At 35.8% G+C, this 19139-nt stretch overlaps 4 protein-coding genes and 1 non-coding gene across 6 annotated transcripts; 3 read left to right on the forward strand and 2 right to left on the reverse strand.

Moving 5' to 3' along the window:
• Positions 845 to 4602, forward strand: LOC18781647 (uncharacterized protein At1g04910). Its single transcript, XM_007215384.2, has 6 exons — positions 845 to 1295; positions 2063 to 2195; positions 2299 to 2369; positions 2789 to 2874; positions 3144 to 3723; positions 3959 to 4602. The coding sequence occupies exons 1-6, from the start codon at positions 1194 to 1196 to the stop codon at positions 4235 to 4237; spliced, it is 1251 nt and encodes a 416-aa protein (XP_007215446.1). The 5' UTR covers positions 845 to 1193; the 3' UTR covers positions 4238 to 4602.
• Positions 5474 to 5546, forward strand: TRNAK-UUU. The gene has a single exon. It is a non-coding gene; the product is annotated as a tRNA-Lys (tRNA).
• On the reverse strand, positions 6302 to 12004 carry LOC18782144 (ABC transporter E family member 2). Of its 2 annotated transcripts, none has more exons than XM_007216908.2 (13): positions 11721 to 12004; positions 10908 to 11024; positions 10132 to 10217; positions 9937 to 10034; positions 9739 to 9856; positions 9539 to 9628; positions 9047 to 9351; positions 8733 to 8928; positions 8469 to 8654; positions 8109 to 8378; positions 7002 to 7247; positions 6756 to 6881; positions 6302 to 6679 (listed from the first exon to the last, which is right to left on the reverse strand). In XM_007216908.2, exons 2-12 carry the CDS (start codon positions 11008 to 11010, stop codon positions 6762 to 6764), a joined length of 1818 nt encoding a protein of 605 aa, XP_007216970.1. In that variant the 5' UTR covers positions 11011 to 11024; positions 11721 to 12004; the 3' UTR covers positions 6302 to 6679; positions 6756 to 6761. The 2 variants fall into 2 exon arrangements, with proteins under 2 accessions (XP_007216970.1, XP_020415952.1); XM_020560363.1 differs by having other exon boundaries at positions 10908 to 11021; positions 11721 to 11983.
• LOC18783614 (ABC transporter E family member 2) lies at positions 12731 to 16864 on the reverse strand. The gene is made up of 14 exons (XM_007216608.2): positions 16796 to 16864; positions 16301 to 16403; positions 15952 to 16037; positions 15740 to 15837; positions 15527 to 15644; positions 15297 to 15386; positions 14856 to 15163; positions 14561 to 14756; positions 14291 to 14476; positions 13945 to 14199; positions 13607 to 13852; positions 13268 to 13489; positions 13105 to 13174; positions 12731 to 13014 (listed from the first exon to the last, which is right to left on the reverse strand). The coding sequence occupies exons 2-12, from the start codon at positions 16401 to 16403 to the stop codon at positions 13370 to 13372; spliced, it is 1806 nt and encodes a 601-aa protein (XP_007216670.1). The 5' UTR covers positions 16796 to 16864; the 3' UTR covers positions 12731 to 13014; positions 13105 to 13174; positions 13268 to 13369.
• Positions 17772 to 19128, forward strand: LOC18783316 (LOB domain-containing protein 24). Its single transcript, XM_007217308.2, has 2 exons — positions 17772 to 17927; positions 18467 to 19128. The coding sequence occupies exons 1-2, from the start codon at positions 17772 to 17774 to the stop codon at positions 18764 to 18766; spliced, it is 456 nt and encodes a 151-aa protein (XP_007217370.1). The 3' UTR covers positions 18767 to 19128.

Below are 19139 nucleotides of genomic sequence, written 5' to 3' on the forward strand. Positions count from 1 at the left end.
ATCATTATTTATGCATTCTTGGTCGAGAAAAATGGTGGTTGTCTATATTTATTATTTATTTAGAAAGCAAGGTTTGTTTCATACTTTTTCTTTTAGGATCTATCTATTTCTATCAGAAGCACATGGATAATGCCACTCCAACCACCTACAGTCGTCACTCTAATTTTTCCTTTTACAAATAAAACACAAAAAGTCGGGCCTTATGGTCAATAAAATATGAAAGCAGTGTTGCACTTTGGTGTATCACATGGAGGCAAAAAATGGAAACTAAAGTTTATGTTACAACTCTTATTTTGATATTTAATAATTATTTTAAAAAAGTTAGAATAGTTTAGATTATTACGTGTATAAAAAAAAATATTTATAATTAACAATTTTATCACAGTAATATCAGCGTATATTGTTATATATTTAATGTTCTTATTTTCCTATCTTTATTGATCTCATTCATTATAAGGATCTACATTTATTTGAAAATGTTTACTTTTTTAATCAATCAAATATGTTATGTTATTTGATAGTGAATCCGAAGTATTGATGAGTGAGATCACATTTGAAAATATGATAAAAACTGATGATCTGAGTAAACAAACAAAAATGCCAAGAACATTACTTTGGGAGGAATTTTCAGTATTAAATTTGGGCACTTCAATTTTTTTAATTTTTTTTTTCCCAAGTACCCAAAAAAGAAAAGAAAAACGGAAGCCCAAAAAGAAAAGAGAAAAAAAGGAGAAAGGAAAATGAGGAGTTGTAAGATTTAGGCAAGGTGTCATTATCTCAAGGAAAGTGTCGGTGCTGTAAGAAGGAAGACTTACAAAGCAGAGAGCATAATGAATTCTGAGTAACATATGATAGATATATGGCGTTGTATATCTGCGCTGGACAAATGTCTTTTGTCCACCTTTAAAGTTTTCTAATTTAACTTCAGAACGCAATCCCTCTCCTTCCCATCCCAACTATTTATTACCCAAGTACTTTGCTTGATTTTCTAGCAACACCGGTCACTAGGGTTCATTCCTCATCTCTCACTTTCCTGATTTTTTTTCTCTTCCTTGTAGGGGAGAGAGAGAGAGAGAGAGAGAGAGAGAGAGAGAGTGTGTGTGTGTGTGTGTGTGTGTGTGTGTTTGTGTGTTTTGTAGTAAGTAAGTAGGAACTCAGAGTGGAAAAGAGAGTTTTTTTGTTCAAAAGGAGAGATGGGTGTGGATTTGAGGCAGGTAGTGGCAGGTATTTTGACACTGGCAATGTTTGTGATGCTTGGGAACATGATTAAGAGAGACCATTTTGATTCTGTTGAAGTAAGTCCACCAAATCCCAGCATCACACACTCTCCACAATACTAAAGTTCATCACTTCATCGGATCTGTTTTACTGTTTCTTGTTTGATCTCTCTCTCTCTCTCTCTCTCTCTCTCTCTCTCATTTTGCAGAATAATCACATAAATGTCTTGTGAAATAGCAATATCTCTGTTTCTGGATTTTCTGTTTCATTTGATTTGTAATCTTTGATGGTTTGTGATTGATTTGTTGAAATTGAAGTGGAATAAGAACAAAAAGCATTGCTGAGAGGTTCCGTGTCTAATTCTTTTGGTTACTACAGATATGTTGCTTTAGATTTAGACCATTTTCTGTTAAGTTTAACAGTATCCTTCACCATCCTTTGTTTGTTCGAAACTGAGAAGCAAAATGGATTCAGAATTTGAGTTCTCTAATAGTTCAAGAAATATTTCTGGTCAACTAAGTCAAAATGGATTCAGTGACATTGATTGGATTCAGGACTCCTGTTTCTTTTCTCTATTGAATTCAGTGGTTTTAATTTCTCTACATTTTTCTTGGCACCCAAAAAGCGTTTCTATAGAAATTTTGTTTCCCCTCTCACCCATTTCCTTTTACGGGTACTTTTCACTTATCACTCTACAAATGTTGTATAGAGTTGTAATGGAGAGCTCATGTAATTTTATTTATTTATTTATGAAGTTTACATTGTTTATTTACGACAAATGAATTTGAGCTAGCACTGATTAACTGGGTTATTCTCTGCATTTTATTCTCTTCTGCTTACATAGGAGAAATTTCCGGGCAGCGAAAGGGATACCTTGGAAAATGCCAAGATTTCAAAGGAGGGCCTCAGCAAGAAGAATAGCGGGCCTTGGAAAGATGATGGTCAGGAGCTAAAACCATGTTGGTCTAAGCCATCTGGTAAGTTTTCTTTACATTTTGAAATCTTTGGTTATTTCATATGTTGTTTATTGCAATGATGCGTTGCCTAATTCCTTTTTATAAATTCTTACCTTGGTAGCAGATGATGTAGAGCAGACGGAGGGGTATGTCCTTTTCTCGTTAACAAATGGCCCTGAATACCATGTTTCACAGGTATTTAATCAACAGTTGATTTGGGTGAAAGAGTTATTTGTTCGGATCCTATAATTGATGTCAAATTCCCTTAATATAATTTATCAAAATATCTATAAATTCAGTCCTTTCATCCTTTTATCATTTTTCAGAGCATGCTACATTACGTGTGCATCTGTGTTTTCTCCTATGTCCACTTCATGGAAATGTTTGGCATTGATTCTCTAACATTCTTTTCAATACATCATGGGTGATCTTATGGTTACTTGTAGAGTATTCATATACACCAAACTTATGCCTGGGCATGTTTTAGCTACTTTATAATGTTGGATATCTTGTCAACTTCTGTAAAAGGTTTTCTATTGTACTTCTTAAATTAGCCATTTATTTTGCAATCCAATTCTTTTTCTCTCTGTAATTTGTTCCCTGTTATTCTTCAGATTGCGGATGCCGTTGTCGTGGCAAGGTATCTAGGGGCAACTCTTGTACTTCCTGACATTAGAGGGACCAAACCAGGGGATGAGAGGTTAGTCAGTTGCTAATGCTCTATTAAAAGCCAGCTTTCCCGTGATTATTTATAGTTTCAGACTTAGTAATACTCTTTCCTGTGTTGCTGCTGTCGTTGTGCTTGTGTTTGTTGCTGGTTGTAAAATAGCATACTGGTATACTTTATCTGCGTGAACGAGCCTTATGATGAAACTTTGCGATTATCTTTTCCAGTACGACCATAAAAGAAATTATTTGGTTGGATTTAAATAAAGTTTTTGGCAGGCCACTAATATAACTGAATTCCAGGAACTTTGAAGAGATTTACGATGTTGAGAAGTTTATAAGTAGCTTGGATGGCGTGGTTAGAGTAGCAAAAGAACGACCTGGTAAATTGTCAACAAAGAATCTTGCTGCTGTTAAGGTCCCTAATCGGGTTACAGAAGATTACATTGTAGAACACGTGGAACCGATTTATAGATCGAAGGGCAACATAAGGCTGGCAACTTACTTTCCTTCAGTTAATATGAAGAGGATAGAAAGAAAGAGTTCTAGTGATTCAGTTGCATGTTTGGCAATGTTTGGAACTCTAGAGTTGCAACCAGAGATTAACGAAGTGGTCGACTCAATGGTTGAGCGACTGAGAACTTTGAGTCGCAAGTCAAATGGCCAATTTGTAGCAGTGGATTTGAGGGTTGAGATATTGGAGCAGAATGGTTGCCAAGGAGGAGACGAATCCGGAACAAAAAGTTGCTATAATGCACAAGAGGTTGCTTTATTTCTGAGGAAAGTTGGATTTGGAAAGGGTACCACAATCTATTTGACTGAATCAAAATGGGACAGCAGCCTTGATGCTCTGAAAGACATCTTCCCAAAAACTTATATAAAGGTGCAGGCTTCCTCTGTTCTAGCTTGAATTTTTACTTTATTTATTATTTTATTTATGTTTGGCTGGCCATATTTCATTTTAATTTAGGATAACTACCTACCTTGGATCTCTTTAAAATCTTTGGTGTGCTTTCTGGTTATTCTTATAGAATGTTTGTGTTTTTCCAAGTAGAAACCACTAGCGTTGCTATTTCAGTTGTATATTTTGTACTTAATGCCTCTGGAATTTATTGCAGGATGGCATTATCCCTGCTGACAAGAAGTCAAAGTTCCTGGATTCAGAGGGTTCTGAATTTGAGAAGATCATTGACTTCTACGTATGTTCGCAGAGTGATGTTTTCGTACCAGCCATCTCTGGCTTGTTCTATGCAAATGTGGCGGGTAAGAGAATTGCTTCCAGTAAAACTCAAATACTTGTCCCAACCGACATCTCCGATTCCTCTGCATCTGCCTCCAATTTCATTACACATTATGTCTCAAAGAAGAACCATTTGGCGTATTCATGCCTTTGCTAGTGCCCGTGAGAAGAAACCCGGAAAAAGAAAAGCGTGACAGATGTATTGAAGCCTTCAAAGAGGGTGTTAGCTTTCCCTTAATTGAGCTTGATGCGGTTAAGCAGATGGACATGATAGCTTGTATAATGTATATTTTAAGCTGGCTTACAAGAACCCTAAACATAAGTTTTTCTGTTAAAATGATCTTTTAAGACACTCTTTGATAGGGCAGGAAGTTTTGAACCTATAACGGTTCATCTGTCGTTTGTTATATTTCAAAACATTTTTCCTATATTCTTTCCAATCACCTTGTCACATTTTCCGAATCTGGTTGCGCAGAAGGATTATTGTAGTACAACTATACATGCTATCCCTTGTTCAGAATACTCTCTCTCTCTCTCTCTCTCTCTCTCTCTCTCTCTCTCTCTCTCTCTCTCTCTCTCTCTCTCTCTCAATGTGTGACTGGTATAAAGATTCATTTTCTGGTATAAAGATTCATCTATATGCATGCAAGATGGCAGATGAAACAAATCTCATATGGGACTTATTGGGTTTGGATCTTAGAACCAGAAGAAAATAAGGAAATTTAAATATAAAAAAAAGAGTTGGATCAAGATCCAAGGTTGTTTTGTCTATAGTACTTCTGACACAATTAACGTATACAACTCTAGGTCATTTAGAAAGATATTAAAAAGAAACATTGATGTTTATAAGAATAATGGGATCTGATCTGTGTCACGTTTTTCTCTCACTTAGTCTTTTGTCTTTGACAGAGTGGTGTGGTGCCCTACTCCCACAAGCTACCTCAGAAACTTGTCTATAATTTCAGCTGTAATTCTAAACCCCTTCACAAAATCAATATCTGATAGATAGTGTTGAGCCAATGGTATTGCAGAACAAGAAATATGCCATCTTATTTGGCAGCCATTATTTTTCTCTTGCTATGATGTGGTGCTGTGCTGCTAATAACTTAGTTGGTGAAGTATACAGATCTATCTAACGGACGGTTGATATTGGCCAAACTGAGTTTCAACAGTTACTATGTGGTGCACCAAGATAGAATTCAGATTTTTGAGAGTGGGGGGGTGGCTAGGAGAAAATGTAACATTTGGTTGGTTCATGCAAACACCAACTTTTATCATGTATATTAGTTTTATAGTCGTGTATAATTTTACTTTTCGTACATCAATTGCAAAGCAAAGGATATGCAAGAAAAGAAGCGTATAAATAAAATAAAAAGATGGATCATGTCAAGTAGCCGTCTTAGCTCAGCTGGTAGAGCGCGTGGCTTTTAACCACGTGGTCGTGGGTTCGATTCCCACAGACGGCGTCCAATTGTTTCTATATTAATTTTTGCTTAACTCGCCTTGATTGGGATTTTTTATATTATATATATTTATTTATAGAGAAACCTTGATAGAGAAATTGATGGTCATGAGTTGGATATGTGCTTATCTTGCTATGATATTACATTTTAATGTTTTCAACTATAAAATTCTGTATCTATTTGCAATTCATAATCAAAGTATAGAAATCGTGTTCACCGGTTTTTATTTATTTATGTTGAACTGAAATCTGCACGCCATGCATATGCATTCACTCTTTTTGTTTCATCTAATCCAACTACTATATTGTGTGTAATATTTGTTTCCTCCTGCTAACTGCATAGTTGTATACTTTTCCCTTTTCTTTATATCTCGTCTTGCCTCAAACTTTTCATTGCTTTGGCAAACTTTTCATTGCTTTGGCAAACTTTTCATTGCTTATATTTGTGAGATCGATTATAAAGGTAATTAAAGATTATAAACTTGTTAGTGTAATGCTGTGTAAGTTGACTTTAGAATTGTTTTAGTGATGACATTATTAACTGTTGTCTTTTGTAGATTGCTGAGACTCCACCACAAGGAAACGTTGAGGAATTCATATCCATCAACGAGCACAATTTCCCAGCATTTTCACTAAATAACTATTAAGTTGGGGCGGGAGGGAGTAGTTAGTTTTGATTTGTGTATATGTAATTTAATTATTTTAATTATTTCAAGATATGAGTTTGTAACATGTACCAATTTGAAACGAAACCAAAAATTTGGGGTTTTCAATTCTAATATATTTTTAAGAATAATCATATAATCATAATCCTAGAAAGCACAAATGTCAAAGGCCCGTTGTAAAATCAGAGCATTGTACATATTATAATCATAATCATATAATCATACTATGAGAGACCATTGTACATACTTCCCTCGCCCAAATGACAATTTTACCAAAACTGCAACCACATTATATTATTAGGGCATAATGAACTCAAGTAGCAACAACATGTAAGGGCCTGGAAACTCATTCACGCTACGCTGGTAACAAACATCACCTCTCAGCATACAAAGGATCATTTGTCAGCATGTCATGGCTCATCCGAGATTCCATTAATAAGATCAGATTGACGCCCTCTAAATTTGGCCAAAACTGCAAAGTGGAAAGCCGATAAATTTCAAGAAGCCCAAAAAGATGAAATAGACAGAGAGAAGAGAACGAAGCATACCATTTATCAATCATCCAGGTAATAATAGGACCCTGCAGCTTTTTGTTCCCTATCCTTGGTTGACTCCAATTTGTTGATTCTTGGGCGGTAGTTGGTGGGGTCGCGTCTAAATGTGATATCAAGATGCTGCATGCATTATTTTGAAAAGTCAATCAAAATATTCGTGGAGAGAGAGAGAGAGTTCTCCCCCTCTGCATAGCTGAAGGCCAAAATAATTGAGTGAAATGAAGAAGTTGCAAGGCTTACAGATAGGAAGAGATTCATCCCAGTCAACAATGACTGGGGAGCATTTGCAGTACAATCAATCGAGGGCTTGCCCTCATAGACAATAACTCTATCTGCCAAGTAGGTAGCCATGATAAAGTCATGTTCAACCACAAATGCAGTTTTCTTAGCATGTAGGATAAACCTCTTTATCACTTTTGACGCAACAATACGCTGCTCAGAATCGAGATATGCACTTGGTTCATCTATAAGATAAATGTCTGCAGGCTGCATTAAGTAAATATAAGACAGAATAGAATGTGTCAGTCATAGGCAAAACTATAATTCATCGCCTTCCCAGCGTCAAACAATGGAAAGAAAAATGAATGAATCCATGTTTGTGAACATATAATCACATCTATATTTACATTGTTTACTTTGCAGGCAGAGCCCAGCAAGATTTCTACACGAGAAAAATCTATTTTACATCCCGGTAGATATAAGACTTTTATACTGAGAACACATGCTTATTCCTCAACAATTATATGCAGACCAAACATGAAAACCATAAACAATTGCTATCTACAAGAAAAAGTATATCTTCAATAGTAGCAAAAGAATCTGATGTGAAAAATCAGAATGAAGAAAAACATAGAACTATTAAGCCCTCAAGTCAATATCAAAGAACAATGTCTGGAGGCTCAGAACTTAGAACTCCTAGTGATCACAATATAATGCTCTTATCCTCTTGAGTGTCATGTCCATCAAGGCAAGAAACATGACCCGCGTCAGCAGATCTCATAACAATGGATCCACCATAGAACTGAAGCAACCCAGCATAAGAACACTTCAATGAAGATTAGAGCAACCGTGCAATGAAGGCCCATTTTATAAATTCAATCAACATCTATACTTGCACGGCTAAAAATATGAAAAAACCAACACTACTTCGGATTTTCCAAAAACAGAAATATATCATTCAACTAAACTACTAAACCAACTTGTTCTCCTTTTGTTGAAAGTCAAGAACCTACGAAACTGATAATAATGAATGCTTATTGAAGATTTTCAGGCGTCCAAAATTCATAACCAAGATATATGAAAAAGCTTAACCAATGATTTGTGAGAAGATAAATGAAAATAATTTACCCTCCCGAGGCATAGGCATAATGCAACCCTTTGCAGCTCTCCACCAGAGAGATTCACAACCTCTTGATCCATTAATTGTTCAATAAGAAGAGGCTTCATCACATCTGACATGAACTGGGGATGAGTATATGAATCACGGATTTTTGAATGTAACAAGTGTCTCACAGTGGACGCAAACTTTGGACTGATTTTCTGGGGCTTGTAAGAAACATTGAATTCGGGTATTTCGACATCAGAATCTTCTACAGTATCAGGTTTCAACAGGCCAGCCTGCAAATTGGACAAACATATGCTAACTCAACGTCTCAACCTGCAGTGCGATTATGATTGAAGAAATATAAAATGAAAAGGAAAGAATACCAGCATACGGATAAATGTTGTCTTCCCTGTTCCATTCTCCCCCAGCATTACAATAATCTGAGAATCAGTAAATTCACCCTCAACCACACGAATCCTGAAGTTTCCTTGAGTTTTAGTCATCGATGGGTATCTATATCGTGCATATGACTCAATTTCCTCGGCACTTTCCTGTGGAGTCTCAGCAACCTAGTAAAGGCAACAAAGTAAATCACAAAGTAATGATAAGTCAAAAGCGCATTTCACAGACAAAATTTATAATCTTGCCTTGAAGGTCAGAGATTCATCTCGGAACCTAAGATTTTCTGTAGGAACAAATCCGGCCAAGAAGATGTTGATTCCTTCTCTAACTGAGAAAGGAAGAGTTACAACTCCATATGCACCTGGTTTCCCATATAAGCAGCAAATGAAGTCTGATAAGTAATCCAAGACACTAAGATCATGCTCCACAACAATTACATAGCTGAAAATACAATGAAATATAATTATTAGCAAAACATACAGGAAGACAACCAACAAAAGGAACCCAACAAATCTGCATTGAAAATTTGAGGGAAGAAGATAAATATACAAAAATAAACCTATTAGCCCTGAGCAAAGATCGGACAACTTGGGCTGCTTTAAGCCTCTGTTTCACATCAAGATAACTTGAAGGTTCATCAAACATATATATCTCTGCATTCTGTATGGCAACGACGGCAATGGCAAATCTTTGAAGCTCCCCGCCTGATAAATCCCCTACATTACGCTCTATAACCTGATTTAGATCAAGATCAGCGCATAGTTTTTCCTTCATATCCCTCTCATCTTTCTGGTTGAGCACCTCACCAACATTCCCTTGAACTGCTTTTGGAATGTGATCAACGTACTGGGGCTTTATAATGGCCTGTTAAATACAAAAAATTACAAGTATGCATTTAGCAGGAAGAAAACTTTTTAAATGTCCAAAACCTAACCTAACTCAGCAGCTATAAAATAAACCTAGGACATAACGGACAAAATTTTATTAGTCTAGAAGCTAAACTCATTCCATATAAGTAAGAAAGGTTACAAGCATCAAAATCAAATGGTACCTTCAAATTATCTTCCAGGATACGGGTAAAATAATTCTGCAGCTCCGATCCTCGAAAGTGGGTTAAGATTTCCTGCCAATCTGGAGGATTCTGAAAGAAAAAAAGCCCGTCGAGATAAGAAAATCAAACAATGCACCAAAACGAGTTTGAAAAAATTATACACTTATCAGAGGAGGGGGAAGTTTTGTACGGAGTATTACATTGAAACGACCTAAATTTGGTTTCAACTTTCCCGCCAAAACTTTGAGGGCAGTTGACTTCCCAATGCCATTAGTTCCAACCAAACCAAGAACTTGACCTGGCCTTGGGACTGGTAACCTGAAATTGTAAATCTATGTTATCCCAAACCACATAAATGCTAAAGGGACCACTTGCTAATAATGTGGTTAGGAGCTAACCTGTGTAGTTTGAAAGTGTTAGGCCCATAGCGATGAGTCGTATCTCTGTCTAAATCCTTTGGCAAGTTGATGATTTGGATTGCTTCAAATGGGCATTTCTGCATCATCAGACAGGTTCAGAGTCCAAAGAATGCCTTTAAAAAACAACTACTGTAGAGAAGAAGAAAAATTACAGTAACAACACTTTTTACAGACCTTAACACAGATACCACACCCAATGCACAATTCTTCTGAGATATAAGCAATCTTGGATGCCGGGGTAACCTCGATACATAGTCTACCTTCAGATTGATTGATAAGTAAGACAGTGTATATTTGTAGCAATACAGTACAACCATATATATATATATATATATATATATACATATAAAGTCTGGTTCAAGAGAAGATAACACAAAAAACAGCTCATTTACGTAAAAGTAGTCATAGTCGCAATGATAATACATATCAGGAACTCACCAATACAGAAACATTAAACCTGTTTGGAGCTGCCTCACTATATGCAGGAGCTCATGCCTGTATTAGTAACCTTTATTAGAAGCTTTCCTTGCTTTTATATACCATGTCATCCCTTTGATTGACTAGCTTCGAGCTTAATAAAGTTTCTGGGTGTTTCTCCTCAAAAGAGGCATTCAATTTTCTTTAATTCCTTTCAGTTACTTGTCAAAATCATCAAGCCATGACCATTTGAACACAAATAATACATTTTATGATTAATAACAGTTCACATGATAAACAATCAGCTGAGGATTCCAAGTAATCAAGAATTTTGCATCAGACAAACCCTAAAGAAACATAAAAGCAAGATCATAATTCAAGAAACAAGAAAATGATTATCTTGAGTAAATCAACAAATCCTGATATTTTATTTTCTTTATGAACAGCAACAGATATATATATACATACACATACATATAAATATTATATAAAAAGGATAAGGGAATAATAAAAGGGGGGTAACTATATTATACCAGTCATGACAACAGGACAGCTCTTCTTGCATTCCTGGCGGCACTTCTTGGGTTTGCATCTGTCGGAGCTCACTATTGCTATACGGGTCAACCGGTCTGCCATCTCCTAATCTTCTTCTATCGACATAAAATCCATGGATCAAATTAAGCAAAGGATTAAATGCACACGGGCAGAGCTAGAATTTAGAGGCATCTGCTCTCTTTCTTTGTCTATATTTGCTAATGCATGTAGTGCACATGCACCTACAGTTTCCTTCTCTTCCTCAATTGAATGGATCAAACTAGGGTTGTTGATGGGCCCAAAGCTTTTAAATTTGGGCAAAACTAAATCCAATCCATGTTGGTCAGTTTGTTAAGTTTGCAATCCAATCCAACCTTAGATTGCATGGAAACTTTTTACACAAAGAATTAAAACGAGAAACCATTGTATTTGAACATACATCTCGCAAAAATTGATGTATTTGGAGACGTAAAATAATTTGGTGCAGTTTAAAAGTGCTCATTTCATTCATCCCCCAAAGGCTTGAAGAGAACATATTAATATGCTACGGAAACACAAATAAACTATAAAATATCGCGGAACTGAAAGTAAACAGAAAACCGGCAATTTATCAGAAAGCTAAAATTGATCCATATCCACACCACAAATGAGTTTCTGCCGTGCCAATTTTGAATTAAGACTAACAATCTTACTGAATTTCAAACAATAATCAAAACCCTTTTCAGCTATTCTTTGTTCTCGGAGAGAGATAATTTTCAATTTTTCACGAACCCAGATAACACAAGAAGAAAGTACATACAGTAAACACTTACTGAGAAAAAAGAAGCAGCAGATGAAATCGTAGTGGTGAGGGAGATTGAGAGGAAGGGAGCGCAGAGCAGCTGAGACTGAAAATACAAGCTAGAGATAAAGGGGCGCAGAGCAGAGAAGAGAAGATACTGAATGACTGTTGAGTATAGGGAGGGGGGTGTGGAGTTGCACGGGAGTATTGGACGGTGGAGGGGAGACGACTAGTTGACAAAATTAAACAAAAACCTTTTGTGAGAGGAGACCACTTGTGATTATATAAAGAAGTGATTCTTCATAAAAGTATTTTTATGCGTATTCAAAATCATTCTCAAACAAGTCTATAATATGGATGATAATTTGTTGTGTTTGTGTCGTATCATTCTCTTCGTGCTAAAAATTAGTTCATCTTATAAGTGAAATTGGCTAAAATAATCATTTTTCACAACTTCTATTCTAAAATAGCTCCTTTTGCACTAAAGAGTTCTATTAAAAAGGCGCTCTAGGGATAAATAAAAGGGAACTATATGAGCAATTATAAAATAAAAGTTGTGAAAAATGACTATTTTATTACAAACCCCAATTAAGACTTTGAGTCGTGTCGGTTCATTTGACAGTTTGAGTCGTATAATGTTTCACAGTTCGAGTTACTCAAGAGTTGTAAACGTAAAATTTTGTCTTTGAGATTAAAATTTGAATGGTAATTATCTTTTATATTTATAATTAATGAAGTATCAATTAAGCTCAATTTATGTTTTGTTCAGTTACGTGTGAAAGCTAGAGTACTTCAGAAATCATGTTTTTACAGTTTTGTACTAATTACCAAAACAAAAGGCATTTGGGCAAATACAATATTAGGCTATGTTAAATTAACTTCATTCATTAGGTCCCCGCATATGTGCCCGACAGTACCTTGGAGGATTAGGCCTGGGCCATGCCTGGGGATACCTTGGGAAACCAAAAAATAAATAAATTTAACTTCATTCATTCGAGTAGGGATTAATCCCACCCTTTAGGTGTGGGACACCTCATGGTATTTACCAAAAAAAAAAAACTTCATTCATTCCTCAAATAGCATTCTAGTCAAACACAAAAACAAAGCACTTAGTCAAAATACAATATTTGATGCCATGAGAGGCCACAAAACATAGAGGGAAAATGTACTGAATTTGGTCACATGGGCTGAACAACACTCATTCAAGTCCCAAAAAAAAAAAAACCGATCTCTTCACCAGGCAAAGGACTCTCTCCAATCATTTGTGAGTATGCTGGTAACTCAGCCTTGATGCTATATCAATGTCCTCTAAAAAGTTAGCAAAACTGCAATAAATATCAAGATGATTTCATAAGTATATAACATAAACAGAGGAATATTCGACATTGTTGGAATGAGTAGTGAACCATATATACCTTCTAGGATTATTATTGATATTGACTAGAGTGTATCTATCAATGCCCTGTCCTCTGAAAACTTGCAGAACTGCAAAGTACAAATGCAGCGAAGATCAAAATGTCATAAATACACAACATAAACAGATGAATTTTGGGCATTGTCGGAATGAGTGTACCCTACCTTTCCCGTTTGGTGGCTGGGGCTTAGTCGAGTCCTGTCCCATAGAGTCCAGCCCTTGGAGAGGGCACTTGTTGTCTTGAATATGTTGGACTGTGTTCCAGTTTAGTCGTCCAAGTAATAATAGGACCCAGCAGCTTTTTGCTCCCTATCCTTGATTGAGTTCAATTTGTTGATTCTTGGGCGATAGTTTGTAGGGTCACGTCTAAATGTGATATCCAGTTGCTGCAATGCCACATTGGAAAAACACAGAGAGAATCAGATCCTAGAACTTCAAAAATTACTTTCAATTGGAGGCCGAAGTATATGCAAGGGGTGACTTGAAAAAGTTGCAATACTTACAGATAAGAAGAGATTCATCCCACCCAGCAATGATTGTGGAGAATTTGCAATACAATCAACTGAAGGTTTTCCTTCATAGACAATAACTTTGTCTGCCAAGTAAGTAGCCATAATGAAATCATGCTCAACCACGAATGCGGTTTTCTTAGCATGGAGGATGAACCTCTTTATAACTTTTGCTGCAACAATTCGCTGCTCCGAATCAAGATATGCACTTGGTTCATCTACCAGATATATGTCTGCCGGCTGCAACATCAAGCAAAAATAAAGAGACATACGTTATTAGGCTGCATGACTTCAAAGCAGATGCATCATAAACATAAAGTAAAGTCAGTAACCTGTCCAAGGCATAGGCATAAAGCAACCCTTTGCTGCTCTCCACCAGAAAGATTTGTGACTTCGCGGTCCTTCAATTCTTCAATTTGAAGAGGCTTCATCACGTCTGTCACAAACTGAGGATGAGTACAGGAATCACGAATTTTCATATGAAGGCAGTCTCCGACAGTTGATGCAGGCAATCTAATTTTCTGAGCCTTGTACGAAACATGAAGCTTAGGTATCTCCACATTAGAATTATGTTTGAAGTGATTGGCCTACAATTTGAACCAATATATATCGTGACTCCACATATCAGCATTTTGAAAATATGATTGAACAAAAACAAAGTGGGAAATAAAGACATACCAGCATTTTGATAAACGTGGTCTTTCCTGTTCCATTCTCACCCAACATCACAATAATCTGAGAATCTGTAAACTCACCGTCAATCACTTGAAGCTTGAACTTTCCCAAAGTTCTAGCCATTGATGGGTATCTATACCGTGCGTACATCCCGATTTCGTCACCACTTTCTTGTGGAGTCTCAACAACCTAGACAAGGCAACAACACAATCAGAAAATACTGATCGAGTAAAAAACAGCATTTTCAATGACAAAATTTATAATCTTAAATACCTTGAAAGTCAGAGAGTCATCCCGGAACCGTAGATTTTCTGTAGGAATAAATCCAGACAAGAAGATGTTGATTCCTTCTCTAACTGAGAAAGGTAGAGTTACAACTCCATATGCGCGCGGTTTCCCATATAAACAACAAATGTGATCTGATAAGTAATCTAGAACGCTCAAATCATGCTCCACAACAATCACATAGCTGAAGAAACATAAAGAAATATACCTATGTAAGAAAGAAATGATCCAAAAAACATAAGCAATGGAAAATTGAAGCAAGAGGAGAGAGATGGAAACAAACCTATCAGGCCTGATCAAAGATCGGATAACTTTGGCTGCTTTAAGCCTTTGCTTCACATCAAGAAAACTTGAAGGTTCGTCAAAGATATATATATCTGCATTCTGCATTGCAAGAACAGCAATGGCAAATCTCTGAAGCTCTCCACCGGATAAATAGCCTATATTACTGTCCAGTACATTGTTCAGCTCGAGATCAACACACAGTTCTTCCTTCATCCCCTTCTCATCGATCTGTTCGAGCACCTCCCTTACTGATTTTCCATCATATTGTCTTTGGATGTCTTCGACGTCTTGGGGTTTGATAATTGCCTGTTGAAGCAAAAGAAATGCATGTAAGACAAGTATGCACTTAGCAAGAAGAAAAGGCACTAAACAAGTACATGAAGGAGAAATTTTAACATCATATGCTATTAAGGACATGAGCATCAAAATCAAAGTGTACCTTCAATTTATCTTCCAGGAGATGAATAAAATAACTCTGCAGCTCAGATCCTCGAAAGTAAGCCAAGATTTCCGGCCAAGCTGGAGGTTTCTGCAAAACAAGCATCCAGATATACAGTCATAAAAAAAATAATGCATCAAATAACAAAGCTTGAGAAAGTGATCACATAGTAATTAGCAAAGGGGGGAAAATGTTAATTAGAGGATTGAGATATAGGGAAAGAGTGTTACATTGAAACGACCCAAATTCGGTTTCAGCTGGCCAGCCAAAATTTTGAGGGCAGTTGACTTCCCAATGCCATTAGTCCCAACCAAACCAAGAACTTCCCCTGGCCTAGGGACTGGTAACCTGTAATTATGTACAATTTAATTGATATTAACTTCAAAACACTAAAACCTGAAACTGATCAAAGATCACAACAACGTGGTGAGGAATTAACTGACCTGTGTAATTTAAAAGAGTTCAAACCGTAACGATGGGTTGTATATTTGTCCAATGACTTTGGCAAGTTGATGATTTCAATTGCTCCAAATGGGCATTTCTGCAATATCACATCACATGATAGCCAGAGTCAAAAGAATGGCTCCCCTCAAAAACAACTTGAGTAGATAAAACACAGGAAATTTAAACCAAACCAAATACAATCTTCACTCACCTTAACACATATACCACAACCAATGCACAACTCTTCGGAGATACGAGCATCCTTGGACGTAGGTAAGACCTCAATGCATAATTTACCTGCACATTTATGGTTAGTAAGTAAGAAAGCATTTTCTTAAACAATGTAGGGAATCGAACCTTGACCGAGAGCTTAAGAAAGCAATTTCTGGTTTTGTTCAAGTTAGTTAAGAAGCAAAATCTTATAATATGAGAGGTGCGTAATAGACCAAATTTTGGTTACCAATTGACGTGACAATTTCTTATTTATGTATAATGTATATAAGCAATCATAGATGTAAACGTACAAATAGAAAGAAAGAAAAAAAAGTAACATAACATACCAGTACGTACAACTGGACAACTCCTTTTGCGTTCCTGCTTACATTTGTTAGGCTTGCACTTGTCAGGATTCAATATCGCTATGCCAGTCGACCGATTTTCCATCTGAAAGGTGAAAAGAATGTTTATGAACCCCACATACATACCTAAAGCAAATAATACTTACAAGGAAACTGCACCTGATCTAGTATAACACAATTGTGCGAAACTTTCAATGCCAAAAATGTAAGAGCAAATAAAATCCTCAATTCTATGATCAATTCAAGCAGAAACCAAAAAGCTCAGTCATTCATATTCAGTAAAAATTTATAATGTTTACCAGTTGGCTACACCATGAACGGTAAATGATTATATAAAGAAATTTAGCAGTGTGTTTAATTCAACTCAGTATATGATTATTATGGGAAGAATAAAAAAATAACTATATGATTTTCCAAAACAGAGAACGAGTTAAAACACTAAGAAGAAGCAGAGATAAGGATTGAAGAGGAGCTTACCGTGTGTTACTGCGGATGAAGATAGCTTTGGTAGCAGAGATTCAATGGCAGGCAGCAGATCAGATGGGAAGAGAGAGAGAGAGAGAGAGAGAGAGAGAGAGAGAGTTACAAATTACAAGTTTCTGTCTTCGTTTTTTATTTCTAACGTGTCAAACAAGTTGTCTTCTGTTTGGATTTCAAAATAAAGTTGGAAACTGATTGGGTTACCTGCATGCATGCACCTACACAAACTAGGAAAGCAAATGAAGAACAAACTAGGTTAATTAGTAAGTGTTAACAGGGATATAAACCCCAACAATCGAAGCTTTATTAATAAAATTACCAATACAATGGTAAATTAACAAGTTTTATTTGACCCGAGTACATATGCTAAAATAAAAACAAAAACAAAACGTTCACGTTTTTGTCCTACTAGGGTACAAATTGTAACACGCGTGATCAGAAACTGGTGTGTGTTGAGAGATTATTATAATTTGTTTGTTTTGGCCAAAGGATGATTTCTGAGAAAGATAAAAGAAATTTCCAAGAAAGACAAAGCCGCCCACATTTAATCTAAGTTTGCCAACTCAACATTTTGGTTTTTGGCGGCGCCATGATCCTGGTTTTTTTTTTTTTTTAAATAATAAAAAATAAGAATTTTTTTATATATATATTACTTCTTTTAATATAACTCATATGGAAAACTTCAAAATGATTGAATTTGTGCTTCCATTGCCTTCAATCAAATCTTTCCTAAAATGTGTGAAACTTTGACCAAAAGAAACTAGCCGTTGTGTTGTTTCCAATATTAGGCCTAATTATCTCCCTAAGAATTTGTGATTGTGTTCAATATATTCAAACGGATCCATGATCACCTAATCTATATATAAGGAACAAAATCTTTGACACATAACAAAATCATTCACACAAATTTGATTTCCTAGAAAATTTAGAGAAACAATCTTTGCGTAGATTCTAAAGTATCTGCTATAATCTAATGGCCAATCCAACAAGATGTGCAGGTTGCAAATTTTTGAGAAGAAAATGCGCTCAAGATTGTGTTCTGGCACCCTATTTCCCCTCATCCAATCCAGAGAGATTTGCTTGTGTTCATAAGATCTTCGGTGCCGGCAACATTACCAAAATGCTACAGGTAACAATTAATTAGGATGCACTGTCAAAAAACATCTTTCTTTTGAAAGCAAATATACTCAGAAATGTTTTGTTTTCTATCTACATTTGTATATCCTAGTTGGTAAGGTAACTGCTTAAGTATTGTTCATCATTTGGCTACACACAACTCAAACGAAACTAACATTTTTTTTTTTATACAAATGATAGTCTAAACTACTTTAAACTAATCTAATATACGGAAAGGGGGATTTGAACTTGGGTGCATGAAGGCGAGCTCATTGCCTTGGCCAGCTCGCCTAACTCACGTCTGCAATCCAAACCAACTTTGGAAGCATTACAAATGGCCACTAATAATGTAGATGTTTTTTTTTTATCCCTATGAATTTTTTTTTTGTTACTACTTTAACCCCAAATGTTTTTATTTTTTTATTTTTATAAATACATAAATAAATAAAAACAAAGAGAAATAGTTGAAAGCCTTGTTTGTGTTTGAAGATATTATGGAATTTACTGAATCTGCTAATGATTTTTAATCATGTAATTATATGTGAATTGCAGCAACTTCCAGTCCATGTAAGAGAAGCAGCAGCAGACTGCATGTTTTATGAAGCATCAATACGTGTTGAAGATCCAATATATGGGTGTGTCAAAATAATTTCTCAATTGCAACAAGATTTATTTCAGGCTCAATCTGAGATGGCCAAGACAAAAGCTCAAATAGCGTTCTACAATGCACAACAGCAACTAAATCAGCAGCAGCAAAATATGGTTGATGGTGTTGATGATAATTACCAACAAGACCAACACAGGGAATCTTCAAGGCTCGGTTTAGATGATCACTTTTACAGCTTGGGTTGATGTGACAAATCATCAAGTTTAACCCAATTGCTTTGATTTAAATTCTTTATTTGAATATTGACAAAAATTCTTTCAGGTCAAGAAATAGGTACCTTTTTCTTGTAGTTTTATAGGATTTTTATTGTAAGCCTCGTATTTTTCATCCTCTTTTTCCCTTCTTTTTTTTTTTTTTTAAATAAAAAAATTTAAATTAATTATTTTATTTTTATGCATAACGTCAATGTGGCATTTGGAGTACAATAATTTGGAAAACATCTCAAATCTAATGGTACGTACTTCTCTTCCCAAAATAAAAAAAGGTCTCAAATTGAATCCCCTTTCGCAAAGTCGAGATTGGCTTTTAGCTTATCGTATGCATGAGTTACTTATATCC

The sequence above is a fragment of the Prunus persica genome, chromosome G3, assembly GCF_000346465.2.
Source record: "Prunus persica cultivar Lovell chromosome G3, Prunus_persica_NCBIv2, whole genome shotgun sequence".
In the NCBI taxonomy this organism is placed as follows: Eukaryota; Viridiplantae; Streptophyta; class Magnoliopsida; order Rosales; family Rosaceae; genus Prunus; species Prunus persica.